A 23,349-nucleotide genomic window follows, 5' to 3' on the forward strand; every position below is an offset into this window, starting at 1 on the left:
TCGAAAACGACTAGGAAGACTCGATAAAGACTTGAAAACCAATTAGAAAACATATATACAAGATACCAAAAACACCATATATCACCGCCGAATGGCCGGGTTTGGGCCTTTTTGAAGACATTTAAGTTAAATGGGTCGAGATTGGTTCTTTAGCCATCCAACCAACAGAATACTTAGGGGTGGACGTTCTGGTACCCATTCAGGTCCGGTTCGGGTCTATTCGGGTTTTCGATTTTTGGAGTCAAAGATTTTAGCCCCATTCGAATATTTCTAAATTTCGTTATGGGTTCAGTTCAGATCTTTGCGGGTTTGGATAACCCATTTAAATTATTTTAAAAATTTTAAAATTCATTATTTATTTTAAATTACTCAAAACTATAAACAAAATAATATATTACATATAAGTTTGAATAACATATGTCAAAATACCTAAACTTAACATATAAATTGGTTTGGTTTGAATATTTGGATAGATAATAAATAAATATTTTAAGTATTTTTGGCATTTTGAACATTTACTTTTGATTTTTTTGTAAATATTTTCAAGTATTTTGGATAAGTTAAAAGTATCAAATATTTTTGGATGTTTTTTAATATACATTAAATCTAAAAAATAATTAATATATAGGTTTATAAATCTATTTCAGATACATTCGGGTACCCAAAATATTTTGGTTCAGATCGGGTTCAGTTTTGATTCTTTAAATACCAAAATTTTAGATCCGTTCAGATATTTAATATATTTCGGTTTGGATTTGGTACTAGTTTCTTCGGTTCGATTTTTCGGATCCGGATTTTTTGGCCAGCCATAGGAATACTAATCAAATTTGGACTATAATGTAATATCTTAAAATGTAAGGTCATAAATCTTATCAACAGAATTCGCTATTTATATGTTGGATTGTGGTATCCAAACGACAAATCCAATCACTCTAAAAGTTTTCTGAGTGAGGGAGGAAAGAATTGAAGGAGTGAAAGTGAAATAATTATCTTTTGAAAAGGGAGATGCTGTAATTCTAATCATAAGTAAAGGGCCGAATCTGTAATTTATAAAACGTTTAGGCTTTGTATTTTGTTTTTTTTTGTTCAACCTGGCTTTGTATTTATTTGTACTGGTAACAAAATTCGAATTTAACGCAATGAAACCGTCACAACCGTTAAGCAACCGAATCATTGATCAGCTCGCCGCCGCCATGATCCAGAACCGTCCATTCGACGCCGTCCTCGCCTCTTCAACAGTGGCAAGTCCATGGACTCATCAGCTCGTCTCCAATATCCTCCGCTCCATCCCCAGATTCTTCTTCATGTCCCCACGTTCCATCGGCCGGCAAAAGGGTTTCCGTCACCGGTCGCCGTTAAAACAGAGAAACCTCCGTGAAGAATCAGCACGACGCCGTCTTGAAGTCCTAGTTCTAGGTCCCGGCGCGTATATAGATCCGAAGAAAGTATCTCTCGGTTTGCACAAAGCAACGGAGTTCTTCTTTTGGATCGAGACACACTTCGGTTTCGAACATAACGAGATCACTTGCAGAGAAATGGCATGCTTGTTCGCCAAAGGAAACGACTTCAAAGGTCTCTGGGACTTTCTCCGGCAAGTCTCGCGACGTGAGAACGGAGGAAGCGTGGTGACCACATCGTCTATAACGTGTTTGATGAAATGCCTAGGAGAAGAAGGTTTTGTGAAAGAGGCATTGGCTACGTTTTACAGGATGAAAGAGTATCACTGCAAACCCGATGTTTACGCTTACAATACAATCATCAACGCTCTTTGCGGAGTAGGGAACTTCAAGAAAGCTCGGTTTCTGTTGGATCAGATGCAGTTGCCGGGGTTTCGATACCCGCCGGATGCGTATACTTACACCATTTTGATAAGCGCGTACTGTAGATATGGGATGCAGACCGGATGCAGGAAGGCGATAAGGAGGAGGATGTGGGAAGCTAACCGAATGTTTAGGGAGATGCTGTTCAGAGGGTTTGCACCTGATGTGGTTACTTACAATTGCTTGATCGATGGATGCTGCAAAACCAACAGGATTGGTCGGGCTTTGGAGCTGTTTGAAGATATGAAGAAGAGAGAGTGCGTACCGAACCAGGTGACGTATAATTCTTTTATAAGATATTACAGTGTGACCAATGAGATAGAACGTGGGATCGAGATGATGAGGATGATGGAGAAGATGGGTCACGGTGTAGCTGGTTCAAGCACGTACACGCCGCTGATACACGCTCTTGTTGAGACCAGGAGAGTGGCTGAGGCTCGGGATTTGGTGGTGGAGATGGTGGAGGCCGGGTTGGTTCCTAGAGAGTATACTTATAAGTTGGTGTTGGATGCTCTGACCTCAGAAGGAATGGTGGGTACACTTGATGAAGAGGTGCATAAGAGAATGAGACAAGGTATAGACCAGAGATGTAGAAGAGTCATGAAGATCAAACCTGTCATGGCTAGAAAAGAGGTGGTCCATGATAAATGAATATTTCCTGCTCAAACCTTGTATTGTGCTATATTGTAATACTTCATGAATACTTTTGTTACTTGTTCATGATAAGAAAGGTAAGAGAAATCAATACTAAAGAGTTGCAATGTCATGAGCATTGAGCTCTAACTGCCAGCTCCGTATATGCTTGATCTATGTGATCATTATGATTAGTTAACTTGATCCATCTCTTCTCTAACGCTTTCTTCATTAGGAAAACAACACTTGACTAATAAAAGTGCCCATTATTGAAAAACAACACTTGATCAATTTTATAAGCCTTGAAGACACCAAAGTGTAGAACTTGCACATTTTCATATATTCGCTTCACCGAGATGATTTAAAAAAAAAACAAAAGGATCAATCAGAAATGAGACATCAAGGCATTCAAAGCCGAAGCTTATACACCAAAACAAATTGTATTCAGAAGAGGTTGTTTTCCCAGAGAGAGAGCAATGATTCATGTTTTGTTGCTTCTCCTAGAGAAGAAAAGATAGTAAAGAATGCACAATGCCTAAACTTTCCAACCTACAAAATGTTTGGGAGCTGCGAGTCCAATCTCTTCTGCAGCTCTCTCACCTTCTCTGAAAGCTCAATCTTCTGCTCCTTATAGCTTCTAAGTAGATACTCTTTCCCATCTATCACCTCTTTAAGCTCACCCACTTCCTTCCTCAACATATCTACTCTCTCTCCATCCTTTGATCCCTTTTCCGGCGATTCGTAGTTGCTTTCACTGTCCATAAACCCGTTTGCTTCCCCGTTCCAACCGTTGCTACCTGCCTGTCCAACGCAGTGATCAGCGATTGCCTTTCTCAGTCTCTGAACTTCCCTCTCTGATTCATACAGATCCCTGTTTGTCGCGTCTAGTTGAGCTTGGAGATGGCTAGAGTGTGACATCTGCGAGTTCAGCGAGTTTTGTAGCTCTATAATCTGTTCCTGCATTTCAAGTATCATGTCATCTCGTCTCTTCAGCTGTTGCCTCAGTTTCTGGATTACTTCACGCTTGCTGAATATGTCTGACCCTGATTCAGATACACAAGGAGAATCTGAGCAGGTCGACTGATGATTGTATGATTTCATGTGATCAGCCCACCCGACTCCATTCTCTTTGATGTATGATGGAGCAGGAACTGTCACAAGAGGCAGCGAATCACTGGGAGCCACCATTTGCTCTCCCTCTACATTCTCAGTTCCTGTATAAAAAAGAAAGCCAAGCTCTGAGAAAGAACACAAAACATAGTTTCCAGCTCATTCATGCAAGTAGCTACTTCAAATATGAACCCATATTGGGCTATAAATTCATCTTTTATGAAATTGTGTCTACAAAATTATTCAGAACCAAGTCCATATTCTTTCAACTAGTTTACAGCACCTTGTAAATCTATTTTCACTTCCAAGATAACCGCGAAAGCAAACACAGCAAGAGTTTACGCGAAGTTAAAATAAGAACAAGAACATTCAGCTGTTAGAGTTGAATAAACGCACAAACTCTAACCTGGACTGGTGTGGAAGCAACAATCCTTATTCCTTTCACAAGAAGATGAGCCAGAATGCAAACAGCATCCTCGAGATTTTCCTCTATCAGATGTTCCATTGGCTGCATAACAACCAATCCAATAAGATAGAAAATAAAACCTAAATCCTCATGTAAGAGCAGGGAAGTGATACAAGTACGTTTTAATCCAGCAGTAGCATCCGGATGAGGTTTAGAGTCAACAAACTGCGTTAACTTGTACCCAAAGCGTATAGACAATGTGCTCAACAAGGCTCCCCCAGCAATTAAGATCCAGTTCGGCCCTCCTTCACCACGGGAGTTGTCAACCCGCTGATGTCTGGAAATGCCATTTCGTCGTGTACTCATCGTAAGAGAAAGTCAAAGTGTCTCTGTCATCCAAGCTTAACCTAACAAATTAGATGTAAGGATATATCATTAAACAAACAACCAGCTTCCTCCAAAATAGTATAACACTCGAGAGGTAGCCACAATCTCAATAGGACAGTTAGAGGAAAACATAACAAGAATGAGAAGAACAAAGTTGATGAGAAGCTTTACAACAAAGACGAACTACTTCTGAGAAAGTGTACCATTCAATTGGAACTGAATGGTAGAACTATAGATAGCTCTAAATAAAATAAAAAAACAGTTTCTTTTGCAGCCTTTTTTTTCTCTACAGTTCATGTCACGGGTTCATACTTAGACATCTCTATAACCAAAAAAAAAAAAAAAAGGTATCTGATTCAGAACAAAAAAAAAAGTACAAATACACATGATGTTGGGTACTGAACAGATGCGATTAATATTTACATAAGCTAAACCCTAAACAACCGATAACGGCAATCAATTCGTTATCAGAAAAGGCTTATTCAAAATACCCAAGAACAATCCGACGACAACAATCGGAAATGGTTGTTAATACAGCCGAGCCGATGTTCCGAAATGAGGAGGTAGATCCAAGACTTATCAGAGGGTAAAGCTTCTGCAATAGAACTACTGGGAATAATAATGATTTATCTATCGTCTTTGAAGCTTACCTGAGCAAATTTGAGCCGGAGACAACGCGACGTAGAAGAAGAGGTTTTTTTTTTTTTTTAACGCCGTTGAAACCACCTTTTCACCCCGCCGTGAACCGCCAAAAAATGTTGTTGCGTACCAATTATATATTTTTGTTTGTTTTATTTTCTTAATAAATGTTGAATCTTTTTAGTCAAAAAAAACAATCTTGAATCGAAATTGTTTTTCTATTAGTGCAAGAAAACCAGAATTTAGAGGATGCAGAGAAAACAATGTTTAGTAATTTTGGTTTAATGCTGAGATAAAAGATTACGACCAGTAGAATAACATACTACTACAATGTTGACAAAAAAAACAAAAAAAAAATGAATCAACATACTACTACTGTTTATTAGTGCTTTGACAGCAAAGCTAATAGTCTGTTCACTGTGTTTATTAATTTGATTATTGTTTTTTTTTAGAGTGTGATAGAACCTGAAGTTGCTTACAACGAAGCTTAGTTATTAGATAATTTTTATAAACTTGTTTTAAAACTTTTATATACGTCTCTAGACCTCGATTATTGAACCTAACACGAGCCAACTTCTCTCAAGTACAGTATTCTCACAAACAAAAATAGAAAAGACAATGTCTCATGAAATCATTGTGTAAGCTTTACTCTTTTTCTTTTCCCTTTTTCTTTTTAAGTACTGCACGAAAGATCATGTTTGCGTGTATATAAGTTAATATACAATAATCAAAGCATGTCTGAAAGATTAAAGAGGCAAGAAAACTGTTTATATCGAATCTCATTTATTTACAACTAGTCACACTCGCTGATGTTAAAACAACTCGAGAGAGAGACTAATAATCCTTTCAAAGCAAATATGTACAGTCAATGCTTGGCCGCGATAGTAAGTAGTGTATCAACCTTTTCATGTACATCATCAAACTCTCGATGCACTTACAGATGATTCCCTTGCTTGCTTGCTTGCTTGTTTAGTCAATCGGGTGCTTATCAATTTGACGAGAGGTGTAGTGCGCAGATAACAAAAGTAGAGACAGAAAAGCGCTGGCCACGAAGATTGCATCAAACCATCGATGATAGAAATCAAACTGAATATCTCCGCCTAACACATCTGTTATTATCCCTCTGCGGCCAACAAAACAGCGTCCCACTGATAAGCAACTAGTTAACGCTTCTAGTGTTATCTTTGGATTAGTTATAAGAGAACTCGGGCGAACCTGTACTCATTTCTCAAGCTTTTTCTTATAAGAAGAATAGAAGACAAAAAGTACATTCCCATGATTTCAGATAGGAAAAGCACAACGTTGCTTGAAGATCCACTTCCCACCCTCGAGACTGCAAAGAAGAACTGTAACAATCCCCAAAGTCATTCACCAATACTTATAAAACAGCATTCATAACAAAAATATATATATATATATATATATATATATTTTATTATACTGTCAGTCGTGTTCATCAAATTGTAAAGTTAACATACTATCACCAATCATTTAATTTTCCAATCAGGTTGAAATTTAAAAGCTAAAAACAGAACTCACCTTCATCAGATTCGTCAAGAACCCCCTCACTGATATCACGATCAACATCCCAATAAATAACAAGGATATATACTGAAATTACAAAGAAAGAGACAGAATTAGACCTAAGTTGTTGCACTATCCTTTGCAATCAAGAATTCATAGGTTAACTTGAGAATCATATAAGCATTTTTCAAGATCGAAGGTCATCCAACACCTAGTGTTAAAATACGTATACTAAAACTGTGAACTCCGAGTGACAAAATTCTCCATCCCATCAAAGGCTCTATGTAAGTACCGTTATTATTGAGAAAAATAATTCCTCTCGCTTTTCATTTAGAAGACACGTTGTAAGTATAAAGAATATTATCTACCCTTGTTGCATTTCACTGGCTTTACTACTCTATACATAAAAAAACAAAGTCAGGCAAACCTGTGAGAGCAATGCCGCGTCTACTCCTATATCAAAGAACTGTAAGAATATGCTGATCATCATCGTCACAGGATCCTTGTTGCCTGCCTGTAAACAAGCTTCCACGTCGTAAATACGTAAACTAATAATGATAACGATGCATTCATCATAGTGAATAAGATAACATGAGCTTGAGAATACCTCCTTGAAAACGACACTTTGTAAAGACTGCAGAGAAAGCAAAGGAAAAAAAACAGAGAAGTTAGAAATAATTGTTCACAGTTACAATTGAGAAAAGATTAACAAAATATCAAAGACATTTTCATCTAATAAACCAAGAATCTGTCGTTACACTGCCGAAGAGATTAACATAGTAGTGGAATAACACAGGTGTTAAAAGTACTAAAGGGAACTCACATGCAGACAAAAAAACTTACCTTTAACATCTTATATACACAGTAAATGGAACACGCATAGCCAAGTAAATTCTGCACATGACCCTTCCAAGTTCGAGAAAAGGCAGCAGCATCCTGCAAATGAGACCAAGTAGTAAAGTGCTTGAAAATGTATTACAACTTTACAAGAGCACCAAGTAAATAACCTAAGTAACAGATAGTTTAGAAAGATGTCATTGCCATGACAACGAGTAGTATTCCGTAGTTAAATCAAAGATTATAGTACAGTACTGAAAGGAACCTTTGCCTGGCGGAGTTCATAAATTTCCAAGAATAGCTGCTTTGACAGCTCTTCTAACCCTTCCACCTCCGCCTCCATTAGTTTTATATCTGCAAAGGATAAAAATGATCAATGAAATTTTTCAGCATAAAGAAAGAAGATAACATTTTAATCTGATAGATGAATTTACATGGTTTATTATACATAAGTAAAACCTAACGGAGTCAAAGATACTGTACATGTAAATCACTCTTACGAATAAAAGTTTAGCAGAGGCATAACTACAAAGGCTAAGAACATTTTGACTGACCTTGCTCCTTTTGGTCATCTTGAACCGACCGCACAACAGTCCCGACAAATCTTCTAAAGAAAGATTTACCCTTTTGATTCTGGAAGCCAAAAACACCAGGTGATTACTTCCTAAACTCGTCACAGAATTAGCCTAAAGAGAACATTTTGACATATGTATAGAAAAAGCATTATTATGATACAAAATCATTTCAGAATTTGATGAGCACTGTGACATACAATCTGATAAGAGTTGTAACCTAATACAGAATGTTCACTAAAATGAAACTTAAAAGGTACAATTCTATGGAGTATGGCAGTATGCTGATATAGTAGACAGAAACATACCTCTTCTGATACTTGACTTCGTTCCACCTCCACTTGACATAAAATAATTTTCTTCTTCTTAGCTATGCCACTCTCAATTGATTGCATCAGTTGCCTTTCCAACGATTTTATTTCTGATTCTTCGATCTCCCTATATGTTTCCAGGGAGGAAGAGAGACAGGAAAACGAGCTGTTATATATATAATAAAAACTTCCAAAACCAGCTGCACTTCTATCTGTGTAGATAGATTTACATTACAAAACATAAAACGCTTCATTCAGAGTTGAGGAACTTCAGTATTTAAATTCCCATGATACGCAGTTTGGTAACATGTTTTTTTAGTCCACATCTCTTTTTCTTCCATAATTAACTTTGCTCTAAGTGGCAATTGACACATGCAGTGCTAATCATGTCTACCGTCTATCTAATTATTCGTCACAGTTAATGGTGAGACCAAAGGAAATAATGATAGCCAAGATAACACTAAACAGAAAAATCAATTGAAATAAAGCAGAAGCTAGAAGAAAACTTGAATAATGTAGGGAAATACCTGATGAATAGCGATATATAACTGAAGGGCAAATTTACAGCTCCAAAACCCGATAACACGGCCATGAGAGTCACACCAATGACCCCGATTCTGCTGATCAGTTGAGGCATTGAAAAGAAACCTTTCAAGATAAAAGAGTTTTGAGTATCGAAACAAAGCAGAATGTAGAAGCTACTGTCGAGCATAAAGAAGGCAGAATGACTGATTCAGCAATTGTTTTTGAAGGTATTTTCTTCAGTCAGGCAATCATAGTCAGTGTCACATGACTCACAACTCTCCTTTCACTTTTTAAAAAACACATCCCTACTCCACTCATTCATAATTTACCTATTGTTTATAAGAAATGTAAATAAGATGTGAAACTCCAGATCAAGTTGCGAGTTGCTTTATACAGTGGTGAAGCAAGACAAGAGAGAGGGTGGTGCATAAACTCAAAGAGGGGGGTACCTACCTTTGTCTTGGGAAGGCATAGGAAAATGAATACCCATGCGCCAGAAAGCATACAGGAAGGCTGTCAAGAATAACAAGGCCCCAACAGCAGCACGTTTCCTTCTTACACCTGAAATGTAACATGAACAAATAACGATGCTAATACATGAATAGCAAGTAAAGTAGAGCTAGCAAAAGGGGAAGGGGCTTACCAGTATTGCGAAGCATCAGATAGCAATGATAATATGGTAACATGAAAACAAGAAGCACAATCAAACAAAAGAGATCCACCTTCCAGTTAACCATCCTTGCCCTGCAATGCACAATAGAAAGTTTCCAAAGGCTTCAACTTTTTTATCTAGCTAGATGATAAAAAAGAGTTAACATGTGTCTCATCATCATATGCCCAGAATTAAACTATGCAATTTAATTTAAAAGCTTACTCTCTGGACAAGACGGGGATAATCTCGAAGAGGACGAGCTGTAAGAGGTTGCAGGAGAAGGCGAAGACGATGCTGAAAATGATCTGAACCAAGGCTCGCTTCTCTTCGTACTCCTTGTAAAGCCTTCTGTTGAGGAACCAGAGACCCGCCGATCCCAAGAGACACAGCGATCCCATCACAAGGATGCCTTCGAAGATCGCCCATCCGTAACCCATCGCTTTAGGAAGAAGAAACCTAACCTCAGATCTCTCTCCCTACTAAAGCTTCTCTCATCAGCAACCAGTTCTCGAGCTTCCTTCCGCTTATTCTCACTTTCTTGTTTGTTGAATTCGCCGACGAACCAACTGTTCCTTCCTTCTCTTCAGTTTCACCAAATGCCAAATCCAATTAACCAAGAGTTTCACCCTATACAAACTACTAAACCGAACCGTACCGGAACCAGATCTGTGTGAACAATTTCCGGTTCATTAACACAATTGGATTTATGTCTTCGAGGTATAAAAACTTGCTTTCTTGCTTACACTTACAGGTACGTTACTGTATGAAATTTCACTAAATCCTAGCTCAGGAAAATAATGTAATATTCACTGCCATGCCAAACAGCAATGTACATTTTACTCGATAATATTACCAACACATTATAAAGGCTAAAAATACAATACTGTCAATGTCAAAAAAAAAAACATATCAAGGTAAAATACAGATAACCATTACACCCCCTCTCCACTCAAAATAACTTGCACACTTGGAAAAACTTAAAATAAATGGAAAAATGGAAACAAAACAAACAACGAGGACAAAACTCTGGAGAAATAAAATGATTTTGAGACTCAAATGAGCAAGAATAGAGATTTCAAACAAATAAAAAAAAATACCAGAAGACAGTAGAATACAATGGACTCAAAATCAACCAGCAGAAGCAAACGCGGCAAGAGCGTTCGCTTGAGAAGCGGGTAGAACACTTATGAATGGATGCAACTGATCGCCATAAACCGACATCAGGTGGGAGAAAGTTCTGCCTACTATTGCTTTCACTTCACCTTTCTCCACTGGCGACTCCACCACTTGCCCAAATATTCTAACCAGGTCCGGTACATGAGGTATGATCTGTGATTTTGCATCCAACCACACACCAGGATTCAACCAAATGCAATCTCTATCCGAGGAAAAAATTAAATGGAGAAAGAAAAAATTAATTAATACCTGTGGATTGGATGCTAGAACAAGTGAGTATATACAGCTGTATACAGCCATGGACTCCTCTTGATCTTCCTTTAGAGGTAGACCTCTTAACAAAACTGGAAGTACCTGTATTATATATATATATATAGCTTAGGGAATGAGTAGAGTGTTTCATAAGGTTGAAGCAAGCAAAAAAAATATAGAAGAAACTGGTATATTCAGAGATCATACTTGATTTAGCGGGACTAACTCAGGATGAACAAGAATCATCCTCGCCGTAGCACCTGCTGCGTTATCCCTAACACCAAGGTCTGTTTCTGACTCCCCAAAAAGCGGGTTAAGTCCACGTAGCACATCAGCAAAATATCTGGTATAGAATCAAGGGAAGACAAATATGGCATGTGCTGATGAAAGTCAACGGACAAAAGTCTTTATGCCTTCAGTATAGTTGAAGTGTAACACTAAAAGGATACTTGAGAGCAGTTTCACCCCCGTTTTTGCAGAGCTCTCCGACACAGAAAGCTGCATTTCTTTTATTGGTTGGATGAGATGACTCCAATTCTTTGAGCACTAACGGCATTATCCTCTGCAAAAACAATATTCTCAAATGGTTTGGTTTTAATACACAGCTCATGCAACGAGAAAGAAAACATAAGATGAGGAAAAATCACATCGACATAGGCAGAGATTGGAGCACCCATGTCTTGAGCAACTTCGGCAAGACTAGCTACAACCATTGTCCTGTCCTGGTCGGGACGTCTAGCTTTCTACAGAACAAAAGAAGTGAAGCAGTAAGTACCTAAACTTCATTGAAAGAAGTTATGGCTTTAATCCCTAATACCCACCGCGAATTTCATCAACGGCTCAAAGAGTTTTGCAAAGACGGGTTCGAAGTGAGACCCCATACACTCTGCGAAGGCGGGGAGGAGGTCAGAAACTGCATCCATGAGGATTTCATCATGTCCAACATCATCATCGTCATCACTCTCGTCTTCTACTTGCTGGCAAGCTGCTTTCTCCGTCAGCAGCAGCAACGTCGCATCAACAAGGGGTGATAGATCTAGGAAAAAAATGTCGTCAGCACAGTAGTATACAAGAGTTCTTAAAAAATTGAATCAAACAAGTAATAGACACCCACAATTTTGAATGGCTGCGTAACCATAATCCTTCATGATATCTGCAATGCTCAAGCAAGCCTGAGCAACAACCTCCTTGTCGTCATCATCAGCCATGGTTTTGATATAAATATTCATAACTGTGTCTGCGGTGCACAAAAAATATTTCAGTATCTTCTAGCCGTTCTTGTTGAAAAAAGGGTACTGTCTAATGTGGATTACCAAGAATTTCATTAGCCTTCCCAGTTCCATCCTAAATAAGAACCCAAAAAAAATCAGAACAAGGAAAACTAGAAGGGAGCTGTGGCGAGAGAGTGGGAAAAAGATAGAGATATTCAAGATCAAGTCCCTTACATTATGAGTCCGGAAAATAGCACGTGCTGCGGCCAATATATCTGCAATTCCAACAGATAAAAGAAAGATAAGTTTAGAGACTCAAAAGTAAAATGACAAAGACCAACTCATCAATTGAGTAACAGATCCGATGAGTTGCATATTCTAACAAAACTGAGTGAACATCATATTGATCATGATATTAAAGAAGCATATGCTCAACTGTCAGGAGATTTTAATCCTACGACATGCTGATGATTTGGCAAAAAAAAAAAAGATTCGATGCATCAAGCAAGCAACATTGACTGAGCTATGTCTATTCAAATACTCCAACGGAAGAGGTTCAAGGGTTATGGATCAGATCGTCCGTGTCAGCCTAGTAATAACAGTGACAATCACTGGAGCAAGAAATTAAGCAATCAACAGATATAAAAACTCACGTTTCAGACCAATAATTGCTTGAAGCCGAACATCTTCATGAAAATATCCAGAATGTTTGTCCATGATCTTCAATGATTCCTCGATGTAGCTTACAAGTTAGTCAAGGAGGCATGAAAAAGGATTCTTGTAAGACGTCCAAAGAAAAAAATGCATCAAGGAAAATTTGAAAGGATACGGTGCAAAAGAAGATTTAGTGCGGAGTGCAAACAGGCCAAGAGCTTGAGTAGCAGCCGCCTTTTCATCCAAAACTCCTGTTCTCACGCTTATGTTCCGGATTCTCGGCTCATCATGAGCTTCATCATCAGAGGACACCCCACCAAAATCGTTCACATCTTCGTCCGACTCATCAATGTTGACCGCAGACCCATCATCAAGATTGCAAGAAGCAAATACCAACGGCATAACGCGAGGTAAATACTGCGTAAAAATGTATTTTATTTAATCAAAGCTGTTAAGAAGTCTATTTGAGAGAAACTTATCCACACCTGAGCAAAACTGTCATCCAATATTTCAGCTACGTTGCTGAAGAATCCATGAGTATACTCTCTCAACTCACTGAACTCCAATCCAAATCCCTGAAATTTTTACGATGGTGAGAGCTCTTTCTTCCACAAAACGGCATATTCAGTTCAAAGATGCAGAACAGTAAGGCAAATTACTGCTATTGCGGCATCAATGAAAGGTGGAAAAATCGGCTCCATCCCTTGTTTCCCAACAGACATGGCGACAATCCCTACAAGCTCAGTAGACCTTGCACGGGCACGAAGATCCTCGTCATTAGTGAGCACCATGAAGAACTTCATCGCCTCCAAAACCCTCCCTGCATATGGATTGAATGCTTGCTCTGCAGCTGCAGCTACCGACCCTATTGCAGACTGCAAGCAAGTAGCACACAATGCTTAAATCAATATTGCGGAAAACAATTCTATTTAAACTCTAACAAAGGTTGTCAGTGTACCATGCATGTCTCTTGCAGGTTACGAGGACTATTCTCGAGGGCTGCCATGAGCTTCCCCATCAGAGGATCAAGGAACGCAACAATCTCCTCTCCCATGTTCTCACAGAATGCTGCTAAAGCATAGTATGACTTCTCCTGTAGACAGTAATTAGAAACGTTACCAATAAACTCATTGTTACAATGGCACGAAAATGCAAAAACATAATAAACCCTATTAAGTTTTACCTTCACATCAACAGATGAATCTTCAATCGCATTCAAAACACACGGAAGAAAGCTCTGATAATGCGACAAAATCTCAGGCTGAAGATGCTCGGCGAATTGGCCTAGCGCAAACGATGAGGCCCCTCTAACCATTTTCTCAGGGTCCCTTAAAGCTCCCAAGACTATATTAAGAATAGGCTCCAGCTTCTCCTTCATAAGATCAAAGCAACCCTCTGATATAACACCTAGAGCAGTCACAGCAGCTTCCCGAAACTTCAGGTCCGTGCTCTGACCATACATGCAAGAAAACTCGAAAACAGTGGGGAACACATGCTTCGGCAGGTTCATAGCTAGCGTGTCGATAACTTCAGCAGCTGCACGATCGGTAGCGAGATCATCATCGTCATCATCTTGATCGGGTGTCTCAGCGAGTAAGGGGCACATGACTTGCAATATTGGTATGACTAGTTTATGTTTCTTAAGGATGTTGTTTTTGTACTTTGCCAACCATGAAACTATTTGTATTGCCTGGTCAATAAATGGAGTTTAACTAGTAAGGCTACCAAGGCATAAGGAATCATAACATCATAATAGAGAATAGTTCTAACCTGGTGGCGTGTGCTAATTTCAAGGGTTTGGTTACATGAGACTTCAAGAGAGAACTGCACGATTGATTTGACGGAATCTCCAAGAAGAGTAGCGGGAGACTCAATCAGCTCATCGAAAATTTCGAAAGCGAGTATAGCAACATCCTCCTCGCCGGATGCAAGACATTTTCTCGATACATTCAATATGCTGGGAACGAAGTCTCGGAACTTGACCTGTTATAAATTACATTAAGCACACACATTCGAAACAGAAAGTACCAAAACATTAACCAAAGTCGCTGAGAGTTACCACATCATCCCCGTCGCTCGCGAATTCAAGAAAAGAACCCACCGCCCTGGTAAATTGCAGAAGGTTTTATGGACAAGTAAAAGAGAAGAGCAACAACAACTCTATTAACAGAGGAAGTAAAATTACTTGAGAGCAGCAACCCTGACACGACTGCTGCTTTCATCTTCCATGCACTTGAGAAGCAGAGCTTTTAAATCAGTAAAGTATGGCCTAAATGAGTTCCCAATAGTTTCTGTCAAAGAGCTGAAAAGGATCAATGCAACCTGCACACAACAACAACAAAAAGATTCAGCTAAGTGAACATAACATTCAGAAAATAGACAACTCTCTGACAATAGAATACTTCACGGTGGTCTTCTTGAGCACTCTGACTACACTGGAAGAGAAAGCCAAGCAAGTCAGGCCACTCTCCAGCTGGAACAGCGTACTTCGCTACCACACTCACAACATTGGCACTCGCACGCCTCACAGGTGGACTATTTAAACAAAAAAAACAAATTCAATCAATAAAAACAAAAACTTTCAAAATCCCAAATTGAAAAGAGGGAAGTAAGTAGAAACCTATTCTCTACGGTGATGCTCTCGATTAAAGACTGTTTAACTTCCTGTTTCGTCTGCGGAGAAAGCTTGGCCCAATGTCCGGTGATCCTTTTCCGGAGGAGGACGGCGGCGAGCTGGCGGACGTTAGGGGTTTTAGCGGTGCGGAGGTGCTGGACGAGGGCGGGAACGACCTGAGGATCCTTGGCGAGGCGCTTGATCTGATCCTCCGCTTGACGACGAGCGTCGTTGTCGGGCATGAGGAATTGGATCAACAGAAGCTCGAGAGATTGCGCCATTGTTTGATTGATCTTCTTCTCCCCGAAGCAGACAGACAGAGGCTGCGGGAGTTGTGGGAGTAAGAAAGCGAGCGAATAGGGTTTTATTTTATATGTGAGGGTTTTTGCTTTTGGTTTGGTTTTACGTTTTTACTGGTCGGACACGGTATCTTATGTTGGGTAATAAAGTTGATTACTCGCATTAATCAGCATAATTCTATTTTTTGGACTCGAAACTCATGTGTAGAAACATTCTTTAACCATTAATCAAACCACTAGACTAAAGAATTTCCACAAATAACAACATTTATGAATTTTTTTTTCACATTACTACATCTTTAATTTTCAATATAATATTCATTAACTTTTTATATTTTACGGTTTATTTTTATTGGTTAAATTGTGATTAAATAAATATTTAATCTTTCATATAGAAAATATATATAATTAAATATTAAAAAAATTAAGTGCACAAATCAAAAACGGCAACTATTTAAAATAACAAGTATACAAATCTCCTATATATTAATTGAGAATCATTAAAAAAGTTGTAACATTTATTTTGTTCTAATTACAAAAGAGACTTAATGATGTGTCACTTAATTAAGTTGTCAATTTGGCTTACGTGGTAACATAAGAAGCAATTGAATAATTTGTATTGCCAAAATCTATTGCTAAAAAACGTTATATTAACCCAAAATATAAAAAAAAACGTGTATATTTTCCTTAAATAAAAGTTATGGTGTTACCTAATATTATTAACATATATATGAAAATTAATGATTATAAATAATAATGATTTGATAACAATTTTGTATCATTTCTCATTTTTGTTTAATTTTATATTATTATAAGAAATTAAAAAATCACATTAACTATATAATAAAAATTAGATTTTTTTTTTTATGTTATATTTTGAATTTTTTTTAAATGACTTTAAATTACAAAAAATGTTAAAAATCCCTTTAAAATTTTGTGATCAATGGCTTAATTTTTTTTTGTTATAACAAGATACAATAGAACATCTATAAATTAATACTCGATAAATTAATAATCTCTATAAATTAATAAATTTCGTCGGTCTAACTCGTGCCGGTATAAAATATGACACAAATCGATAAAATAATAAGATAATAATATTTTTAAAATTCTCATGTAAATATATAGTCCCATTAAAATCATAAATTAATAATCTATCTCTATATATATTTTAAATAAGTACAAACTATAAATTATATTGTTGGTTTTATATTCACAATGAAAATACTTCTATTTTTCTTAATATTTTAATATATTTTGATAATATTTAGTAAAATTATATCGAAAACCACGTAACAATTCTATGAAACATAAAAATATACACCAAATAAGATAATATAATAATATGAAAGTCAAATTTCTAAAATTTAAATAATTTATATACTGTAAAATCAAATATTTTCTTATTTTATCAATAGAAAATATTCAAAAATAGAAAAAAATTTAAAAAAGGAAACTTTTTAAATTAATATCTCTATAAATTAATAAAATTTTTAAGTCCCAACATTATTAATTTATAGAGGTTCTACTGTACAGTGATCATAAATCGTATTAATATGAATTTTATTTAATAGATATTCATATTAAATAATATATATATATTAATATTGTTTAAATTAAACTATGTACCATTTAACAATACATAAATATGTTAATTTCGAAATTTGCATCGAAAAATATCACATAAAAAATTTGGGTTTAATTTTTTTTGTTACATCAAATATACAAATGTTAATAAAACCTTATAAGTAGGAGGCTTCAAAAACAAATATTTAGATTAAAATATATTATATATTTATGTTAATATCATTGAAATATAATTATATACCAGATGAAATAAATAAAATAATTATTTTGATTTATTTACCATAAATATATTGTAAATAAACAAGAGGTATTATGTTGATTTATGTGATTACTCTAATCTCCTATATATTAATTGAGAAACAATTCAGCATGTGTAAGATTTTATTAATTAATATTGTTTGAAAATCTTACAAGAGATCAATACAAATAGGATTTATTTAGAAGCTATTGAAATCACCTAGCGAGAATATGGATTGTACTACAAATTTGATTTCCTAACTCTAAACCCCTTTCTATTCGTCACAACACTGACATAGAATATTTGGAAGTATCGATTGACAATCTGAAATTGTAACTTTTTTATGTTCACCCCATTGTTTATTTTAAATGGGCATAAAACAATTTTTAATGTTTAACTAAATGAGACATGTACATAGTAAAAATAAAAATTATTGCATACCCAAAATCAATATGAACCATCATCATTTTCGTTTAAAATTTTGTCACAATAAAAATATAGGGGTAAAAAATCTGAATCCAAAAAACTGAACCGAAACTGATCTAAAAAATAGTACTGATTTCTTACTAAAATTGGTTAGATAATCGAATGGGTTTAAAATTTTGGTATCTAGAGAACCAGAACCAAACCCGATCCAAACCAAAATATTTCGGGTATCCAAATATATCCGAACCAGATTTATATACTTAAAATATATTAAATATTTTTAAACTTAATATCTGCATGAATATACAAAATATATAAGATATTTTTAAGTTGTCCAAAATACTTATAAATATATACAAATAGTTATAAGTACATGGTTAAATAGCTAAAAGATACTTAAAATACATAAAATATCTATTGATTTCCTATCCAAATATTTAAGTTAAACTAATTTTTAAGTATTTTGGCATACATTATTCAAATTTATATGTTATATATTATTTTTTTTTAATTTTAGATTTTGAAAATTTTAAAGTATATGTAAATTTTAATTTTTGAAAAAAATTTAAATAAGTTATCTGAACTTCTGGTTCGGGTTTGAGTTCTGGTTCAGATTTTAATTGTTTTTGCAGAAGTTCTGGTTGGGTTTGAGTTCAGATAACTTATTTAATTTTTTTTTCGAAAATTTGTGCAGCTATTAGGAAACAGCATACCCTAGCATTTATATCTTCATACGTTATGTGCTCCACAAATATGTTTTATAAATCACGAAGGCTCACTATTCAACGGGGTATGATGTTTCCTAATAGCTGCACAAGAGCAACGACTCATCCAGCTCAATGTAAGAGTTGCCTTTTTGGGCCACAATACAAATCTCTCTTGAAAACTATAAAGGCAGGCTAATAAGTATAGTGAGACGTATATGATCTTGTATGGTTTCTATACCTGAAGAAGGAATTTTACATCTCAATGTCTTCGAGGTCTGGTAAAGGGAACCTTAAAAGAGCTGCAATTCCAGTCAGCTGTGCCAACTCTGCAAGTTCATCAACACGTAATAAGAGTTTGTTACAAAATGAAGAAGAGATAAAAGACGCAAACACTCACGTTCCCCTGAAACATGCATCGACGAAAATATAAACGCCTCTCCTCCTGAATCTTTCACCGACTCCACCAAATCCACATACTTCTTCCTTGTTTTAACGTCAGAATTCCTGGACAAAATATATAATAAATTTGCCTCTTAAAAGTACAAAAGTGGAAATGCGATTAGTATTCCCTTGAAGCACCAAACCTGAAAAGCTCATCCGTGATGAGAAGTGCGTGTTTGGACTGCCATTCGTTCATGAGCAACTTCTACATGTTTTGGTCCATAGCATGCCCGAGCTGGATCCTAGGATTAGATTAATACAAGCAAAAGAAACTCAGGACGCTTAAAACGGATGAGAATCGTTTTGTTCATTGCAAAAGAACCTCACACACATTTGAAAGCATGGTGAAGAAATCGTTGAGAGCTTTGACCTGCAAGAGGCAAATTCACATCAAGCACGTGGATGATAAGAGTACAGTTTAAGAGCACCACCATGCAGAAACAGAAGAACACATGTCACGAAACGGTGAGCACCACAATGATTTGGAACATCTATCCATTTAAAACAGTGAAAAATCCGTGTGCGCTAAACCAGCTCTGAGCGAGCAATTTGAAAATATTGAAATAAGGCATCAAGCTAATTGACATTCTAAATCACCTCTTTTGCTGCTTTGGTATCTTTGATCAAATTCATCACGTTGGGAGCATTTAGAACCTCTCCCAGGCTATGTCTGTGCACCAATACATAATGTTAGAAATCAAAGAAAATTTGCAGGCTTTATCGATGTTAACAAACAGACCAAGAGGTGAGAAGTTAAAACTGCTCGCCACCACGAACATGAATTTAAACATTGAAAGTCCTCTGGTCAATTCGGACATAGTCATACAGGAAACCTATTAGGTTTATCTAGCAGATAGCAACTCAGACACGCACCATTGATCTCAAATCAGTAACATCATTGAATTTAAGTATGTTATTCATTTGACACTGAGCCTTCATTGATATTTTATAACTTCGGTAGATACCTATTTTGACAAGTTACATAAACTATTCCACAGAAACACTACCGATATCCAGAGTTTGTGTGCACCAGAATTATACGCGATTTGTTCTCAATTATAGCTCTCAACGGTCTTCTCTCTGCTTCCAATAATAAGTGACGATGAAACTGGTCCTGAAGATAAGAAACAACCAAAATCTCATCATATGTTTTGTGTGTCCTCAAGTACTAAACTTTTCCAGCTTCATTCTGATTAATAATTGTTAACCCTGAAAGTTTAGAAACAGCCTGGAGAGGCAAAACTACCTTTGTAAAGCCGGGACTTGCAATCACAGCACAGCGAACGACACTGAAGTCAACATGTTTCACAAAGGCCTGTTTATATCAATAAACTTTTAGCATGTATGAAACTCAGGTACGCTTTTTGTTGTACGAATTAGAAAACAATAATATGAAACATGTATGTTCTGAGAGCTAAAACAAATAAACCTGCAGAACATTCTCAAAGAATTTCTTCAAAGCCTACAGAGAAACAAATGAAGGGATAATATCAGAGAAATTCAATCAACCATAGTTTTATGCATGTGTATAATGAAACAGTGCAGGAACATACAGACTCGTAACCAGCAATTGCAGGCCCGTGCTTCCTAGGAATTGATGTTTCTATTCGTGCACGACTACTTGTCACGTTGCCAAACATTAGAAAATAATGTAAACAATTAAAGACATGAATGATTTCTTTGATTCTTTTCATAATTAGAAATACATGAGTAGTCAGTACCTTCTGCCGACAAGGAATATTTGTCCAAGTCCTTCTTGCATTAGAACTACAGCTAGATCAGAACTGGCAGCGGGATCTATGCAAGACAAAAAAAGAGGGAATAAATTTGAGACCAAAGCATAAACAACTTGCAGGCCTATGAGGATATATAAGCAGAATTTTGGAATATTGCATGAGCAAGTTTGTAAACCAATGAATTGGGTTCGATATCTACACTAGGCCACATGGAGACAGATCTCGGGTCATGTGCCAACAATCAACTTAGGCACATTTGTGGTTTTATGAGAATTTCAAAGGTATTTTTTCTCCAAAAAATTGGAAGGTCGAAACGGAGCAGAGCATACCTGAGGCCTGCTTGAGTGTATCAAGAGCCAATGAGTCCCAAAATGCCTGAAAATAACCCATGTACAAACTACTAATTACAAATTTAGTTTCCAAAAATGAACGAAAATTTCAAATTAATAACCGACACAGTAAGCACTAAGCAGACTGCAACAGAAACCTATGGGCAAGCAAGATAGATTCTAGTTACAAAACTGCCTAAATGGATCGTGTAGTTTGAAACTTTTAGGCATTCGAAAATAAAGATTACTGTAAAACATTGAGGAAAAAGTATTCCGACAATATGTAGTGTCGCTGATTCCAAAGATATTATCTTGCAAATGGTATCACACTACACCAGCGTGCACCAAGTTACTCATAAAATAGAAACTAGATTGCAAGACGGATCATGCACACTTGCAAGGTAAAATAGAACAGAAATTCTAAAGGATCATGATAATAAAGAAAGGACATCTACCTTTCTCAACACAAAAGGTCGTTTCAGGTCAATCTCCAAAGTATGGAACGCACCAATCTGCGATACAACACAAGATTCAGCACAGGAAATTCTATAAGGTAAAAGTCAGAGCCTCGCAATCTACCTTTACGTGCTCATTCTCCAGGATATTCTTCCCACGTATGCGCAAAACAGACGCATCTTTGTCATAGTCCACCTCCTAAATGAACAAAGGAAATTAAACACAATCAGACCATAGAATTAGACAAAGGTATCTCCCACAGTTGATGAAAGGGCAACGAAGACCAAAAAAGGCAACAAATGTAAGCAATATCGATTTATGGTCGAGGCGAATTTAAGAATGCTATATTAGAAAAACAAGGCTACTAGTGTAGATAGGTAATAACAGAGTTGCATACAAATATCCCTTAAAAAATCATGACCTCAACGTGTACTTCCAGCTTCAGTCTAACACGTTCAGAGTCTCTTCCCCCACCAGGTACCTACCTCTCTCTGAACCTTTCTGAAACCAGGCAAAACAATAAAAAAATCAAAACGGTAAATTTAACAGGCGTCTCAATCAACCCAGTTTAAGAACAGGAATGGCCTTAACTAATATAAAAACAAAACTTAACAGCTAACTCCTTGCATGATACTACTATATCGGTTAAACCAGAACTCCAAAATCCCTTTATTAATTATTTGATACTGGAGGGATTCATTCTTCTTACAAAAGGAATGAACTTTAAGTGCGTGATAGATACATGATTGTAATGAAGAACAAACAAAAAAAAAACAAAGGTTTTTGCGTAACCCTTAGGTCGATAAGTTACAAGGGAAACATGATGAAAGGAGAGAGTGTACCTAAAAGTGACAGCCATGACACTGTCGCCAGTGGAAACCAGGTTATAAGCATACCAGAGATCATCAGAGTCCTCAGCCACCATCTACCCATCAATTCAAGTTAACAAAAGCAATTGAATTTGCAAGTTATAACTTAACTTAGGGCTTGAGCACAAAGATAACACATCCCAATTTACAACAAGGAACTAATCAATCAAACCTTAACGCTTCCGGGTCCATCACGAACAAAATCCCTGCGAACAATCTTCATCTTCTCGAGTAAGTATGTCCGTCCACTAACAGAGACTACAAAGGAACAAAAAAAGTTGCAATTTTTTTCGAAATTGAAATATTGAAAAATTGATAAGAGATACCGATGCATCGATAGAAACACGGTGACGTAAGAGACACGTAAAGTTGCAAACCCGTTGCAACGAGTCGGAATCTTGAAGGCGAAAGGGGTCGAAACGAAAGCTACAGAGTTTCGATTTCGCAGCTTCTCAGGCACCTCCATTCTATTTTCCAGAACTAATTTTTAATCATTGTTTTAGTAGTCGAACGGTAACTTTTACAACACGGAAAAATAAACAATTAAAAATAATGGAAATTTTGGTTTAGTGCAATTTTTTATTTAGAAAAAGTCAAGTTTCAAAAGAGAGAAACTGACAAAACAACATAAATGTCCAAAGATATATAGAGAGATACATTCCTGAAAAGATATGAGAAATACAATATATGAAATTTGTAACTGCCAAATGAAAACTAGCAAATTAGGTATTCTTAATACAGCCAAAATTGAACTATAATATAGTGACCTGACTCCAAATTCTTGTCATCATGACTAGGTAATAACAACGATTTAATACACATTGTTACAACTTACCTCAATTTTTCAATTTTACATTTTACCAAAAAAAAAATTACATCAATTTTGAAATTTCCTAATGTATGATTCAATAATATTTGTATTTTTTTTTTTGATCAAA

The 23,349-nt window shown here is 36.4% G+C and overlaps 4 protein-coding genes and 1 pseudogene across 6 annotated transcripts; 1 reads left to right on the forward strand and 4 right to left on the reverse strand.

Annotated features, from left to right (window-relative positions):
• Window positions 1-918: 918 nt before the first annotated feature.
• LOC106432395 (pentatricopeptide repeat-containing protein At1g77405) lies at window positions 919-2,572 on the forward strand. The gene has a single exon (XM_013873228.3). It carries the CDS (start codon window positions 1,140-1,142, stop codon window positions 2,469-2,471), a length of 1,332 nt encoding a protein of 443 aa, XP_013728682.2. The 5' UTR covers window positions 919-1,139; the 3' UTR covers window positions 2,472-2,572.
• A 198-nt stretch (window positions 2,573-2,770) lies between these two features.
• On the reverse strand, window positions 2,771-5,252 carry LOC106432394. Of its 2 annotated transcripts, none has more exons than XM_013873225.3 (4): window positions 5,007-5,252; window positions 4,149-4,376; window positions 3,970-4,071; window positions 2,771-3,667 (listed from the first exon to the last, which is right to left on the reverse strand). In XM_013873225.3, exons 2-4 carry the CDS (start codon window positions 4,333-4,335, stop codon window positions 3,003-3,005), a joined length of 954 nt encoding a protein of 317 aa, XP_013728679.2. In that variant the 5' UTR covers window positions 4,336-4,376; window positions 5,007-5,252; the 3' UTR covers window positions 2,771-3,002. The 2 variants fall into 2 exon arrangements, with proteins under 2 accessions (XP_013728679.2, XP_048600250.1); XM_048744293.1 differs by having other exon boundaries at window positions 4,848-5,252.
• A 494-nt stretch (window positions 5,253-5,746) lies between these two features.
• On the reverse strand, window positions 5,747-10,028 carry LOC106432422 (GPCR-type G protein 2). 2 transcript variants are annotated; one of them, XM_013873254.3, is made up of 13 exons: window positions 9,639-10,026; window positions 9,408-9,508; window positions 9,218-9,325; window positions 8,767-8,887; window positions 8,237-8,366; window positions 7,911-7,989; window positions 7,622-7,710; window positions 7,363-7,455; window positions 7,127-7,153; window positions 6,947-7,033; window positions 6,535-6,606; window positions 6,211-6,341; window positions 5,747-6,118 (listed from the first exon to the last, which is right to left on the reverse strand). In XM_013873254.3, the coding sequence occupies exons 1-13, from the start codon at window positions 9,851-9,853 to the stop codon at window positions 5,965-5,967; spliced, it is 1,407 nt and encodes a 468-aa protein (XP_013728708.1). In that variant the 5' UTR covers window positions 9,854-10,026; the 3' UTR covers window positions 5,747-5,964. The 2 variants fall into 2 exon arrangements, with proteins under 2 accessions (XP_013728708.1, XP_022567455.1); XM_022711734.2 differs by lacking the exon at window positions 5,747-6,118 and having other exon boundaries at window positions 6,236-6,328; window positions 9,639-10,028.
• Window positions 10,029-10,246: 218 nt separating this feature from the next.
• Window positions 10,247-15,704, reverse strand: LOC106432421 (importin-4). Its single transcript, XM_013873253.3, has 20 exons — window positions 15,330-15,704; window positions 15,112-15,244; window positions 14,895-15,031; window positions 14,769-14,814; window positions 14,480-14,692; window positions 13,893-14,399; window positions 13,668-13,802; window positions 13,369-13,584; window positions 13,195-13,284; window positions 12,885-13,126; window positions 12,709-12,797; window positions 12,290-12,330; window positions 12,158-12,188; window positions 11,959-12,081; window positions 11,666-11,880; window positions 11,492-11,587; window positions 11,294-11,406; window positions 11,052-11,187; window positions 10,842-10,946; window positions 10,247-10,745 (listed from the first exon to the last, which is right to left on the reverse strand). The coding sequence occupies exons 1-20, from the start codon at window positions 15,602-15,604 to the stop codon at window positions 10,545-10,547; spliced, it is 3,144 nt and encodes a 1,047-aa protein (XP_013728707.2). The 5' UTR covers window positions 15,605-15,704; the 3' UTR covers window positions 10,247-10,544.
• A 2,910-nt stretch (window positions 15,705-18,614) lies between these two features.
• On the reverse strand, window positions 18,615-22,887 carry LOC106432412 (annotated as a pseudogene).
• Window positions 22,888-23,349: the final 462 nt, after the last annotated feature.

The sequence above is a fragment of the Brassica napus genome, chromosome C1 (genome assembly GCF_020379485.1).
Source record: "Brassica napus cultivar Da-Ae chromosome C1, Da-Ae, whole genome shotgun sequence".
NCBI classification, from domain to species: Eukaryota; Viridiplantae; Streptophyta; class Magnoliopsida; order Brassicales; family Brassicaceae; genus Brassica; species Brassica napus.

Bases quoted from the DNA above. Each gene is read 5' to 3' on its own strand.
- LOC106432395 (XM_013873228.3), top strand. From the start codon at position 1,140: ATGAAACCGTCACAACCGTTAAGCAACCGAATCATTGATCAGCTCGCC.
- LOC106432394 (XM_013873225.3), bottom strand. From the start codon at position 4,335: ATGAGTACACGACGAAATGGCATTTCCAGACATCAGCGGGTTGACAAC. The intron at 4,072-4,148 runs GTACTTGTATCA...GTTGTTATGCAG, and splicing joins TGCTACTGCTGGATTAAAAC to CCAATGGAACATCTGATAGA. The intron at 3,668-3,969 runs GTTAGAGTTTGT...TTTTTTATACAG, and splicing joins TTGCTTCCACACCAGTCCAG to GAACTGAGAATGTAGAGGGA.
- LOC106432422 (XM_013873254.3), bottom strand. From the start codon at position 9,853: ATGGGTTACGGATGGGCGATCTTCGAAGGCATCCTTGTGATGGGATCG. The intron at 7,711-7,910 runs GTCAGTCAAAAT...TATCCTTTGCAG, and splicing joins AGATGACCAAAAGGAGCAAG to ATATAAAACTAATGGAGGCG. The intron at 6,342-6,534 runs GTGAGTTCTGTT...GGATTGTTACAG, and splicing joins TCTTGACGAATCTGATGAAG to TTCTTCTTTGCAGTCTCGAG.
- LOC106432421 (XM_013873253.3), bottom strand. From the start codon at position 15,604: ATGGCGCAATCTCTCGAGCTTCTGTTGATCCAATTCCTCATGCCCGAC. The intron at 14,815-14,894 runs GTAATTTTACTT...GCAATTTACCAG, and splicing joins GTCAGGGTTGCTGCTCTCAA to GGCGGTGGGTTCTTTTCTTG. The intron at 10,947-11,051 runs GTATGATCTCTG...TATATAATACAG, and splicing joins AGTTAGTCCCGCTAAATCAA to GTACTTCCAGTTTTGTTAAG.